The sequence below is a fragment of the Erpetoichthys calabaricus genome, chromosome 6 (genome assembly GCF_900747795.2).
Source record: "Erpetoichthys calabaricus chromosome 6, fErpCal1.3, whole genome shotgun sequence".
NCBI lineage: Eukaryota > Metazoa > Chordata > Cladistia > Polypteriformes > Polypteridae > Erpetoichthys > Erpetoichthys calabaricus.
The window spans coordinates 179228369-179242242 of record NC_041399.2 but is presented as its reverse complement, the minus strand read 5'-3'; the positions used below and the strand labels follow the sequence as shown (position 1 = coordinate 179242242).

Sequence of the window (13874 nt, the reverse complement as noted above, 5' to 3'; positions counted from 1 at the left end):
AATTTCTTCAAAAAGTTCCAGAAAAAAATAAAAATTGAAATGGTGAGAGCAAAAAAAAAAAGCTGATGAGAAATAAAGCAAAGCGTGTATATGGTACACTGGCAAAACTAATAAAGGTGCTTGGTGACAAAGGTGATTGGACTTATCAATTAAAGTTCAATAAAAGACTTTTCTGCAGCTTATTTTTTTTTTCTTTGATAAAAGCGTGTACCACTGTTACTTTCTAGGATTAGTGTTGCTTTTCTGTTTAGACCTTTGTAAGAACTAGCTCACTAATTACCTTTTATGTTTAAACGTTGTATGTAAAGTAAGTGCATTTGATATTTATTTATTTATTTATTTATTTAAAGATCTTCCAAAGATTAATTTATGCTGACAAACGTGATGTTCAAGGTGATGGCCCTTTTTTGGATGGAATTAACATTACAATCCGTCGTAATTATATTTATGAAGATGCATATGAAAAACTTTCTCCTGAAAATGGTATGTGCCCACTATCTATATACTTTTCCTTTCTTTGGAATGGCACTTGTTGTTTGTTGTATTCTTACTAAGATTATCTTTAGAATTTTGGTGGTTGAAAATTTACTAAGATTTTACTACTGTTGTAAAATGTACTTTAACTTGATAAAATATGCAGCTATGGAAACTAGTGCTGTAGCTTTATGTGTGGAGATTATTAAATGTGTAATAATTAAATATGTTGTATTTGCTTTCTGAGTTTTATTGAGAGATTACTTAATAATTAACTGTACATTAAATGCACTGTGTATTTTTGTCAATTATTCGTTCAAGGATTTTTAACTAGGTGCAATAAAATTTATTTTGATAAAAATTATATTAGCATTTTATTTTTATTGCATAAAATGGAAAAAAAGCAATGAAGTAATAAAGCTGTGGAAACAACATACATAGTCAAAATGTGTTTTGTCTAGAGACATGATTCAAATTAGTTTTTGCTTTCAGAACCTGACCTGAAGAAAAGAATACGAGTTCACCTTTTGAATGCTCATGGGCTTGATGAAGCTGGTATTGATGGTGGAGGCATATTCCGAGAGTTTCTTAATGAACTTCTCAAATCAGGATTTAATCCTAACCAAGGATTTTTTAAGACCACAAATGAAGGACTTCTGTACCCTAGTCCTACTGCACAGATGTTGGTTGGTGATTCTTTTGCCAGACACTACTACTTTTTGGGAAGAATATTGGGAAAGGTAAGAATATGTATTTTTCTGATATTTTTATCTTTGTTTCTTAGAAATACATATTTATATTATTGTGAATATGATGTAAATCAAAAACATGCCAGGATGCCCTTTACCTTTTTGACAAATTTTGAACTCTTTGAAAACATTAAATAACGTGCTGTTCCAGAAAAAAAATTAACTTTTTGTAGCAATTAATGTTGATTAAAAATTTGAGAATTTGAATTTGTTTTAAAATTAAAGAATGGTGGCTTATATTCAAACAAACAAGTTGTTATTTAAACTAATATTGATCAGAATACAGCAAGTCTGTTTTTTATAGGTCATTTGGCATGCAGTGTATTGATACATCTTCTAATTTTTATTCTGGTAGAGACTGAGAAATTGTAGTGTGCAGCAGAATTGGCTAGATTGTTTTTCTGTGATTATTCCCATTACTGAATACACAAAGTAGTACATTGTATTATAATCTAGTAAGCAACAGCTGTCATTATAGAGCTTTTTTCATGGCAATATCTGTATCTTTATAATCATGGAATGCCTGTGTCTTGGCCTATTCTTAAGCAAATGTCCCACATTCCATATGTGAGCAATTCCTTATTGTGGCAACTTCGGTAGGTATAGCAGTACACTGTTTTTAATCACACAATTAATTAATTTTCTTCAGAGCACTTATAACCTATATGTTCTTAGTGACTTTGTGGTGTGTTCTGGTTTTGTATAGTTGTCATATACAATAGCTAAAGTAGTAGTAGTAGTAATAATAGTATTGTTACATGTTAAGTATTTCCCCTCACAGATATTTAGAGAGTACAGTGAAATTCTTACTTGCATATCCAACCAACATATGACATGTTACCGTTCTCCGGTTCCATGGTGAACATGAATATATTAAAAGACATAATTCCTTTTTATTTAATACAGTTAAACATCCTCAAACCATGCAGCTACTGCCACTTTGTGGCTGGTGGTATCTGGCTTTCATCATATAGAGAAGCTTTCTCTTTTGATGAAAAAGATCAGTTTTAATTTTATCACTTGAGAGAACATTCATAAGAAATCTGTAAGATCATTCAAATATTATCTGCCTCTTTTTGTGCAGAATCAGCTATTTTACAGTCTCATTTCACATATACTTTTGCAGCTTTTGGTTTGCTCTGTTATTCACTTGTACATTTACTGTAACAGCAGATGGTTCAGTTTGTTCTCTTGAAGAAGTCTACTTTATCAGGATATGTTTTTTCCTATGAGTTTCCCACTAGTTTCTAGCAACATTAATGCCATTCTTACTGAACTATGGTAAGCCGAGTGTCTGATTTAAACTTGATCAAAATATAAGGTCTTTCCTGTCATCCATTCACTTGAAACTATCCCTGTTTCAGTTAACTTGAATATTTATATAGCAGTGCATGTTTTAAAGTAACTAACTTGCTAACTGCTGATTATTTTTTTCTTGTATTTTTTCAACTGATAAGGTACTTAGAATTATCTCTTTAAAGACCTACTTCATCAAGCTAACATGTGAGCTGTAACTGAACAGGTGCAGACCTGCTCCTCTTTTTGATGTAAATGCCCTAGTGAACTTTGCATTACAATTGACTATAATTGCATGTTGATTTATTTTTTGTGCTTCATGCCATTGTACAATCTTTCTGTCTTCTTTTTAAATATTATTGTCTATACCTCTTTAAAATATTTCTTTATTATCACTGTTCATTTTATTCTCAATCTGAATCATTATCATGAACTACTTATATTTAGTTCCCCAAATTATTTGTTTTTTGACATTTGAAAAACCTTTGGCAGCTGTAATTATAGTGGTTTTCTTATTTTACTCCTCCCACATCCGAAGGTTCACCTGTTGGCTGAGTTTTCCATTTAGGTATCCTGGCATAGGCTATCCCCGGAGATGGCAGATCAGTTCAGTTCCTTGGTAATTGCAATGCACCTGCTTTTCCATTCATAAATATGGGCAAGCAGTCTAGTCTGCCAGTACCTAGGCACTGTTCCTGCCTTCTACACAACATCAAAGAGTACAGTATGCAAGGCTTTCAGCATTTATGACTGAATACTGCCAACCCGGTGGCCTGCATCTGCAGAGCTTTTTGATCACTACAAGGACCTCAGTCATAGAGAAGGAGAGAAACTAATACAATGTTTCTTGCATTTCCTCCATTGAAGAGAACCCATCCACTGGATTTAAACACTTTAGTGCTTCTTTCATCTCGGAAAAGATGAAGAGGAAGAAATGCTCCTTTCATCTCTAAGTAATATCTCCTGGTTAGGTCAACATTTACTCACTCTTTCTCAGCCCTTCATGAGTCATCAAATGTTTTACCAGAATATTTTCAAGGTCAACTAAGGCCTCTCTAAACTCTACACACATATGGGCTTTCTATTTGGGAAGTTATGTAGCTGCTGCTGCTTTTTTAGTCTTATGGTATTTTTTGTCATATATGGAGACCCTCCTGCTAACAGTGAAAGGAATGCCTCTTTCTTCAATTACACAGCTTCCCTTATTGCTGGTATTCACCATTGAGTCCTTGAATTGCTGTCATGTTAAGTACAAGTAACCTTCTGGCCTCAGCTCTTTACAACTGCCCTCTAATCAGTCGTGAAAATGGCCTACTCAGAATTTTTGTCCCCGACTTTTCCTGAGAAGTAAGAATAATTTTTCCAAAAGTGAGAGTTGAGCTTATCCTGACCAGAGTCATCTGCTAGTTATTTCCAGAAAACCTTCACTACATAGCCTATATGGGTTTCCAGGTCTGTCAAGCTGACATTTTATCCGTTTGAATCTGCCAACTACCAAGTGGCAATCATTTCACAGTTCAGCACTACTTTTTACCTAAGTGTCTGGAACGTATCGTCTTGGCCAAGGTTCACTGGATTTTTTATGGACAATCCGTGACTAACACAAGTCAAGTCAAGTTGGGGAGCATGCACTGGTACAGTGCGTTGCCGCACCCACTACACGACGAAACAACTCGGGATCCCGGTTTGCAACTCCCCAGGCAGACACGCGATCCAGTCCCACCCTCCGGAAATGACCCTCTATCTGCTGCAGCTAGGTGTTATGTGGATAACCCCTTGGCCTGGTCCAGCCACTCGGGTCCCCAGCAATGAGGATCTTACAAGTCGGATCACCCTCGAGAAAACGTGCCACATGGCCGTAGTGCCATAACTGACACTCCCTCACAATGTAGGTAATGTGCCTCATTCTGGACTCCATGAGCAACCGCTCATTCGACACAAAGTCAAACCAACGGTACCCAAGGATTTTCCGGAGAGACACAGTACCAAAGGAGTCCAGTCTTTGTCTCAGGTCACTGGATAGTGTCCATTTCTCGCGACCATATAGCATGACAGGAAGCACCAGGACTCTAAAGACTTGGACCCTCGTCTTTTTCCATAGATATCGGGAGCGCCACACACCCCTTTACAGCGATCTCAGTCTCCCAGTCTGTCTACTGACTTCATAGGAAGAGTCACCAGAGACATGAATGTCACTGCCAAGGTAAGTAAACCTCTTGACAAGATCAACACTCTCTCCGCAGACACACTGCTGATGGCTGTGCCCAAGAGGTCATTAAAGGCCTGGATCTTGGTTTTTATCCAGGGCACTCGCAAGCCCAGACACTCAGACTCCTCACTCAGTCTCTCGAGTGCCCTGATCAGAGCTTCCATTGACTCCGCGAAGATCACAGCATCGTCAGCAAAGTCAAGATCCATGAATCTTTCGTCACCAACAGATGCCCCACAGCCGCTGAACCCCACGACCTTGGCCAACACCCAGTCCATACAAGCATTGAACAGAGTAGGAGCAAGAACACACCCCTGACGAACCCCAGAGTCAACTGGGAAAAATGCAGAGGTTCTGCCTCCACTCTGCACAGCACTCACAGTACCAGTGTACAGGCCGGCCATGATATCCAGCAACCTCAAGGGGATCCCGCAAACCCTCAGGGGTTTGTCCCACAGGGTAGCTTGGTCAACTGAGTCGAACGCTTTGCGAAAATCGACAAAGGCTACAAAGAAACTCTGCCGACATTCGCGTTTGTGCTCCATGAGAACCCTTAGTGCCAGGATGTGGTCGATGGTAGGCTTCTTAGGCGTAAAACCAGACTGTTTCGGTCGCTGGTAGGTGAGTAAGTGACTAACACAGAAATCCAATAATAACTTAGCATATAAGGGAAGCTGTTTCATGTACTTTGTTTCCCTGTCATTCCCTACATGAATTTAGATTGAATTCTGTTGAGCACTAAATTCAATACCTCTAAACAGGCCTAATGTTCTCAATAGCAGTGTGATGCATGCAAGCAAACAGCAGTCAAATCTTCTGCTCTACAACTCAAAATCTCATTGAAGTGACACTCCACTACTCAAAGGCTGCTTTCCATTGCCAAGATGGTAAGCCTGGCTCCATCTCAATCTTGCTTGTCCCTTGGCTAGTGTTGCACCCATCTTTCAACCTTCACCTTGTGGGTAGTGAGTCCATATGGAGGCTCCATGTGGCTTTTTCAGACTGAGCCTGCATGGTGAGCATGAGCAGCCCTTGTCAGTGAACCACCTCCCCCAGCATTTGCTTTATTTGACATACTTGTCTGCAGGACTTTAATATGTTCAAAAATGGTCTGTTATTTCTTCCAAAAGAAAACTCAGAACTTGTGACCATTCTGGAAAGTATTTTTGTGGAAGAAAAAAGTAAATTATTTGGAATACTTAAATATTACTAATATTTCAATTATTTTGTCCTTAATTATAGTTTGGTATTTCTTTGGGAAGGTTTCATAGTATTTGAAGAACAAAACCTCTCATTGGAAAGGTATTACTGCAACTTACTTTTAACGCAAAACACATTCCCAGAAGTAATAATCTTTTCTGTTATTGAAAAGTCAGTTAACCATATATGTAAACATTTCATTATGTATACATTTCTCTTAAAATGGAGACAGAGTAAATATATTTTAATACATGCCAGGTACAAATGTGATTACGGTATGTCTACATATTAATCATTTCTATGTACCAGGTTTTTTAAGCAAAATACAATATACATTAAATTTTTAAAAATACATTAATTTCTCCTGTTAGGTCATACAGTTGTTTTGCAATTTGTTTGGACAAAGCAATCAAAATTGCACTTTTTTTCTTCTTTTAATATAGAGAATCATTTTGAAAATCATTAATGTTGTTGAGCATTCTTGTTGTACCAGTATTGATTTTCTCACTATAATCTGGTTTCAGTCCTCATTTGTAGTGACACTAAATTGCTGGCTAGAGTTTTTTTATACCTGAGTGGTGATAGATCAGCATACCATTCATTGGTTACTATCTATCACTGAAGTAGAAACTGGATTACCTCGCTGTAACCCTAATCTTGGATTAATTTAGTTAGAATGAGTAAGAATGATTGAATTTTTCTATATTTAACACTGAAAAAAAAACATAAAATAATCTTTATTTTGTAAAATTATTTTTGTCATTCTTTGGTGAATTAGGTCATCACATTTGTTAATGATGGCATGTGTTAAACTATTGCAGAACTGTATGGAGACTGAGATTGGGTTAGGTAGGTAATGGTTTCATTCTTATGAAGTGTTTATGAAATGCTCTTTTGCCCACAAGTGCTCAATTATTTTTGTCAGAACCTGCTGTTTTTCCTTAAAACCTGCTCACTTTTCAATTAAAAGTCAAATACAGAAATAATTCAAATACATTTTTCATGGAATAGTCAAAAACAAAAACAATATAAATGTAATGATACATAAGCTCCTGAAGAAGCCTCCATTGCATAGAAGATATGTAATCCCTTATTAGTGAATTTCATCAGATTGGATGTACATTTTTATGATATCATTTAAGATGTCTATTAAAGTTATACTGCGCCATGTCATGGCAGCCTTTGTTTACTGTTTATTAGTTAAAACATGTATAAGTCAACTGGGGGAATAATTTTATTTCCAACTCTAACTTTTACTGCTTTGGAAAACAAACATTTTTCTTGAAGAAACAATATTTTTATTTAAATTCCATAATAAAAGAGTTTTGGTTTCATTCCTTAGTTAGAGCACACTTTAGAATATTTCATAATAGCAGTTTTCTTATGTATATTTGCATTTCATGTATTTGGTTTTAAATAATAATTTAATTGAATGTTTTAGTATTATATTTTTGGAGAAAGAATAAAAAAAAGTGGTATAGTATTAGAGATGATAGTGAAAATTTCAAAAAGCGCTTGCAAAATATTTGCATATAAAGAGACCTCTAACACCTTCAGCAGCACATTAAACCCGAATTCAGCTTGGGAGTTTAGTTTAGATGCTGTGAAGGGAGGTCAGGGGTTAATCCATGTGGCCTTGTCACACACATACTGATTTATAGCTTAGATGTTGCCTGTCTTATTTTCAAGTAACCTTCACAGGCTACATTTCATGAATTACTACTAGTGTCAGCCACATGTTACCACTCTTCACTAGGAAGAAAGTAGCACAGTAATTTTTAATTTACATAAAGGTACTGTGGGAAACGAGATATTTTCAAAATTAATGCTGATAATTTTGTTGTGTTTTCTTGTATAGTCTAGCCACATACAGTATTTGACTTTATTTGATGTCACATTTTGAAGTATAACATTAAAAAGCATCCTATAATTAGTAATCTGTTTATCTTTTAAGACTGAAATGATTGAAATTATGCATTTGCTGTGAAGTTGAGTTACAAAGTGATTTTTTTTAAAGAAGGTAGAGGGGTTTGCTCTTTTAACAATAAAACATCTCATGAGCTTTGTTTGTTATCTGTAATGAAAACTCCTTGTATACTTGTTCTTCTGCCCTCACCACACATTTGCGTACATAGTTATGCAGTGAGCTAAAACACTCCTTCAACAAACACCCAGGGCAGGTGGTGTTCAGGCATTTAATGAAAGTGGTGTGAAACTGTAAAACAACAAGCAATACCTATCAGAATTTGTTAACTTAATAATACATTCTTCTTTAAAAATGCCTTTAAATTTAAAACAAACTGATTTGATATTACTTCCTTATGAAATGGTATAAATTAAATATTACATAAAATTAAATATTATTCTTTAGTGGAGGGACATCGTGCTGCGTCATACTCATGCATAAAAAAAGGTCTGAACAATCATTCTTATTTATTTATTTATTTATTTATTTATAACTGTAAAAGGAACAACTGAAACTCAAACAATTTGTATACTAATAAAGAAACAAAATACCTACAGATTATGCCTTTACAAGGGCAAATTAACAGTGGATGGAAATGGATGTCTGTCACCTGCTTCTCCATGTGCTGCTTGCTTCAAAATGGAGTCTTAACAATATAAAACAATACTTAATTTATCTACTAGAGGTCCTCTAAGAACACATTTTAATGGATGACAGAACACTCCCCGCCTGGCATCTGTAAGTTGTCAAGCTAACACAAACTTAACAAATGGGATCAACCCCGTAAAATACTTAACAAATGGGATCAACCCCGTAAAATAATGTTAATAGGTCTGTGTTCCCAGATACTAGAAGAATGACCTCAGAGACTGGTCGCAGTAAAAACTTATCTTTGACGATCTTCACTATGACCATCCTTACTTATCCAACTTCACTGGGAAATGTTTTTGTGAGTAACCCAACAGGCCATTCATACCTGTTAATTGTATTGTCTTTCATCATCATCACATCCCCTTTTACGCTTGGTTTCTCATATTTCCATTTGCGATGATTCTGAAGGCTATGGATGTATTCCTGTCTTCATTGTTGCCAAAAGATATTAGCTAAGATCTGTACTTGACGCCATTGACATTTTTAAAGGTCTCCATTGAACTAATCTTGAAGTGCTGAAAGTACCCCAACTTTTTGAGTCAGAAGCATAGCTGGATTAAGAATAAGTAGTTGATCTGAATCTGTAGACACTAGAGCAAGTGGCCTGGAATTGATTATGGCTGTAATCTCGGCAATAAATGCAACCAAAACTTCATGTGTGAGCTTCCTAGGTCCAAGCTGGAGAAACATGGAATCTAATATTCACCATGTGATGCCAATCATTCACTCCCAGCTGCCTCCCATATGTGAGGAGTGTAGAGGGTTAAACTGCCATGTTGGACACTGATTAGGATACAATCTTCGGCATGGTCATACTATTCCTTGGTAATGGTCATACTATTCCTTGGTAAAAGGTTTATTGCAGACATGCCAGCCATGACAAGCAATATTCTTGGTTGCTAGTTTACAGTTATGGGCAATGTATGAGAGGTTAACAATAGCCCTACAAACTGATTTCCAGCTCAAAACTCATTCAAAACGTGCACTGCCAAGCTGGTTGCATGATGTTTGTTAGACACACACAGTTACCTCTGGATGTATCTCTACATCAGATGCAGGATCAATGAGGTCAAATACTTCTGTCTGTAGTTGATTTTGTCTTGCATCAGTCAGGAAAGCAGGTCTAGTTAACCATGAAGAACAAGTAAGCTGGCTTGCTGGAAGTGTTCTTGTTGCATGATCAGCTGGGTTTAGGTGGGTGGGAATACAATTCCACTGACTTGGTTGAGATGAGTGCTTAATACACTGGATTCAGCTGTGGACATAAACATAGAACGTTCCAGTTTCGTTAAATGTATTGCCAAGCACTACTTTGTTGTCTGTGAAAAACCTTGTGTCACCCAGTTTGGTGTCTAGTTCTTCAGAAATCATCTCTGCAATATCAACTTCAAGGACAGCTACACAGAGCTCTAGCCTTGGAATTCTGGTTTTGGAGCTAGTTTTGCCTTACCAAAGATGAAACCAACTTCAGTCTGTTCTTTGGCATCTGTGACTTTAAGGTAAGCAATTGCCCCAATTGCTTTAGTTGATGCATCACAGAAGATACAGATCTCTTTTCTTTGAGCTGACGAAAATGAGAGCGATGTGTAATGTCTGGGTACTGTCAGTTCTTTGAGATGCTGAAGGGAGTTTCTCCATTTCTGCCTCTCTTCGTGCTTCTTACTGGTAAGTGGTGTATCCCATTCATATACACTACAGGTAAGTTCAATCAAAATAAGATGAAATTGTATGCTTACAGGAGCAGTAAATCCAAGGGGATCAAACAGACTGTTTACTGTAGATAAGACACCACGACATGTGAAGGGCTTCTCACTGGCATCTACTTGAAAGTTTGATGCGTCTTTTGGGACATCCCCTCTAAGGTCTAGACTGGAAAGTCGGTCTTGGACAAAGTCATGGTCACACAGATTGCTGGCTAGCTCCTCTACTGGGAAGACATGCATCAATTCAATGCTGTTAGATGCAATCTTATGCAGTCTTAGATTAGACTGAGCCAACATGTCTTTAGTTCTTTTGAGTATATCAATGGCCTCAGAAACAGAAAATGATTTCACCCTCTAAAGCTGTCCTCTTTAGCCCATAAATGGCCACTGCTGGGGATGGACAGTTGCTGAAAACATAGACCTTCATGAGATAGTCCTCAATTACATCATCGAGTTGGTGGTTGTAAAACCACAAAAAACAGAGATAGTCACAGTTGATTTCTCTTACCAGGAAGCTGTGAAACACTTGCTGAATATCAGCCACCACTGCTATTCACTCTGTCCTAAAGCAGATAAGAACTCTTAGTAGGCTATTATTATTCATATCTGGACCTCATATGAGCACATCATTAAGTGAAATACCTTTATAGCGTGCACTTGAATCAAACACAACTCTAATTTGCTGTGGTTTTTGAGGGTGATAAACGCCAAAACTTGGCAAGTACCAGCACTCCTTGGCGTTCTCCGTTTGTGGTGCTGGTTCAGCATCTCCATTGGCAAAATTCTTCTTCATGAATTCAGTCAAATGGTTTTTCATTTTGTTATTTGTTTTTGAAGTGTGCTTAATAGACAAGAGACGGTTAAGGGCTTGTTCTCTGTTGTTAGGAAGAAACTGTCAAGGGGAACAAAATGGTAGAGGAACAACCTAGCTGTTTGAGTTATCCTTGAAGATTTCAGTATTCATTATGTGGAGGAAAGTCTTGTCTTCAACAGAGGGTGCTAACTTGTTGTCATCCTCTGAATGATGTAATTAATGATGTAATTGAGGACTATCGCATGAAGGTCCATGTTTACGGTAACTGTTCAACCACAGCAGTATCCATTTATGGGCTAAAGAGGACAGCTTTAGAGGGTGAAAGCGAATTTGGTGCTGAAGCAAGACTATTCGTAGAAAGGCATTAGCTTGCCTAAATTATGTGTCCAAGAGCTAGTAAATGTGACAGAAGTTGATTTACCCTTCTTGCTTGAGAGCTTCCCTTTTATGCACATCACTTTCACAAGGTTGGAAGTAGCTTAGGGGTTCCTTCTCGAGGACACTGGTTTTGAGGACTTTCAAAGAGAGCTTGTGGATGTCCCCCAAACAGGCATCAACGACAATGTCCCACCCTAGATCTAAACGTTGGGCAAAGGGGGCTTTATTTGGACCATTGTATTGACTTCTTACTTTGTGCACACAGATGATGTCTCTGCCAAGTAACGGTAGAATCTTGGCATAGGGATCAAGAGGTGCAATGCTTTTAGCAATATCCCTGAGATGAGGATGGTTGTATGCAGTGTAGGGATTTCATCCCTGTTGTCGGGTATCAGATTGCACTTAATAAGGGTTGGCAGTGTAAGGCGAACCTTTCCATTGACTGATTCCACCACAAATCCACTGGGTCATCTTCCATACATTTCTGTAGTTCCAGCACATGTCTTTAGAGTGTAGGACGTGTTGTCACTCTGGATGCTGAAAATGTCAAAAAATGCAGATCTTGCCAATGACACATTGCTCTGATCATCTAGCACTGCATACATTTTTACTTTCTTTTCAGGGTGTCCTTTTGGATATACATTTACTAATCATATTTTAGAACAGGACATGCTTTGGAGACTCCTTCCACAGACTTCTGTACATATAGAAGTAGCCACAGTTTGAGCATGTTCAGTTTGCTCCCCACCGTGCTCTGTAGCAGAGAGGTTAGGCTCTCTTGTAATCCAGGGTGCTGGACCTGTGTGGAAAGCTGAAATATGCCGGTCACTGTCACATTCTGAAAAGTGGATGACAGCTTTACAATCTTTAGCTTGGTGGCTTGAATATCAGGAGAAGGTGGGAGCAGAGGATGCCATCATCTATATGCTACATCGATCCCTCTCCCACTTGGACAGAGGCAGTGGTGCTGTAAGAATTATGTTTCTAGACTTCTCTAGCGCCTTCAACACAATCCAACCTCTGCTCCTTAGGGACAAGCTGACAGAGATGGGAGTAGATTCATACCTAGTGGCATGGATCGTGGACTATCTTAAAGACAGACCTCAGTATGTGCGTCTTGGGAACTGCACGTCTGACATTCTGGTCAGCAATGTGGGCTGCATCAGGAGTGGGCAGGAGGAGAAGTATAGGGACCTAATCAATGAGTTTGTTAAATGGTGCGACTCAAACCACCTACACCTGAACAAAACCAAGGAGCTGGTGGTGGATTTTAGGAGGCCCAGACCCCTCATGGACCCCGTGATCATCAGAGGTGACTGTGTGCTAATGGTGCAGACCTATAAATACCTGGGAGTGCAGCTGGATGATAAATTAGACTGGACTGCCAATACTGATGCTCTGTGTAAGAAAGGACAGAGCCGGTTATACTTCCTTAGAAGGCTGGCGTCCTTCAACATCTGCAATAAGATGCTGCAGATATTCTATCAGACAGTTTTGGCTAGCGCCCTCTTCTACGCGGTAGTGTGCTGGGGAGGCAGCAGAAAGAAGAAAGACGCCTCATGCCTGGACAAACTGGTGAGGAAGGCAGGCTCTGTTGTTGGCTTGGAGCTGGACAGTTTGACATCTGTGGCAGAGCGAGGAACGCTCAGAAGGCTCCTATCAATTATGGAAAATCCACTGCATCCACTAAACAGTGTCATCTCCAGACAGAAGAGCAGCTTCAGCGACAGAGTGCTGTCAATGTTCTGCTCCACTGACAGACTGAGGAGATCATTCCTCCCCCAAACTATGCGACTCTTCAATTCCACCCGGGGGGGTAACATCATACAAAGTTATTGTCTGTTTTTACCTGCATTATTATTAATCTTTAATATTGTCTTTTGTATCAGTATGCTGCTGCTGGAGTATGTGAATTTCCCCTTGGGATTAATAAAGTATCTATCTATCTATCTATCTATCTATCTATCTATCTATCTATCTATCTATCTATCTATCTATCTATCTATCTATCTATCTATCTATCTATCTATCTATCTATCTATCTATCTGATGAAGCACAGCATGTGAAACAAATGCTATGTTCCTTAAGAAAGTTCTTGCGTTCTTCATATGGTCTTTCTCTGAAACCTCTTGACGTTTTTTGAGAGCGTGAGGTTTATTATGAGTTGGACATTTTTTTGGATATATCCTCTAGTGATTTTTCAGAGGAGGTAAGTGCAGTACAGTCTTTAATAGCAGTTTTATTTACTGAAATGGGACTATTAGGTTTCCATGGTTTGGACAATGACCCTTCACTCCTGAATGACCATGCCCTAGAAGCTGGGAGAGCAAAGCTGGGATCAGTTCCCATTTCTGCATAGCAACACACAAAATTTACAAAGAATGAAAATGGAGGATATTGTACACAATTTTCTCTTTTATACCATATATCCCT

General features: G+C 38.0%; 1 protein-coding gene across 1 annotated transcript in view; it reads left to right on the top strand.

Annotated features, from left to right (window-relative positions):
- Window positions 1-13874, top strand: part of ube3c (ubiquitin protein ligase E3C) — a 242176-nt gene that overhangs the window by 155806 nt on the left and 72496 nt on the right. The window contains exons 18-19 of the mRNA XM_051929116.1: window positions 351-483; window positions 967-1214. Coding sequence (XP_051785076.1) covers window positions 351-483; window positions 967-1214 — 381 coding nt within the window. The remainder of the gene's footprint in view (window positions 1-350; window positions 484-966; window positions 1215-13874) is intronic.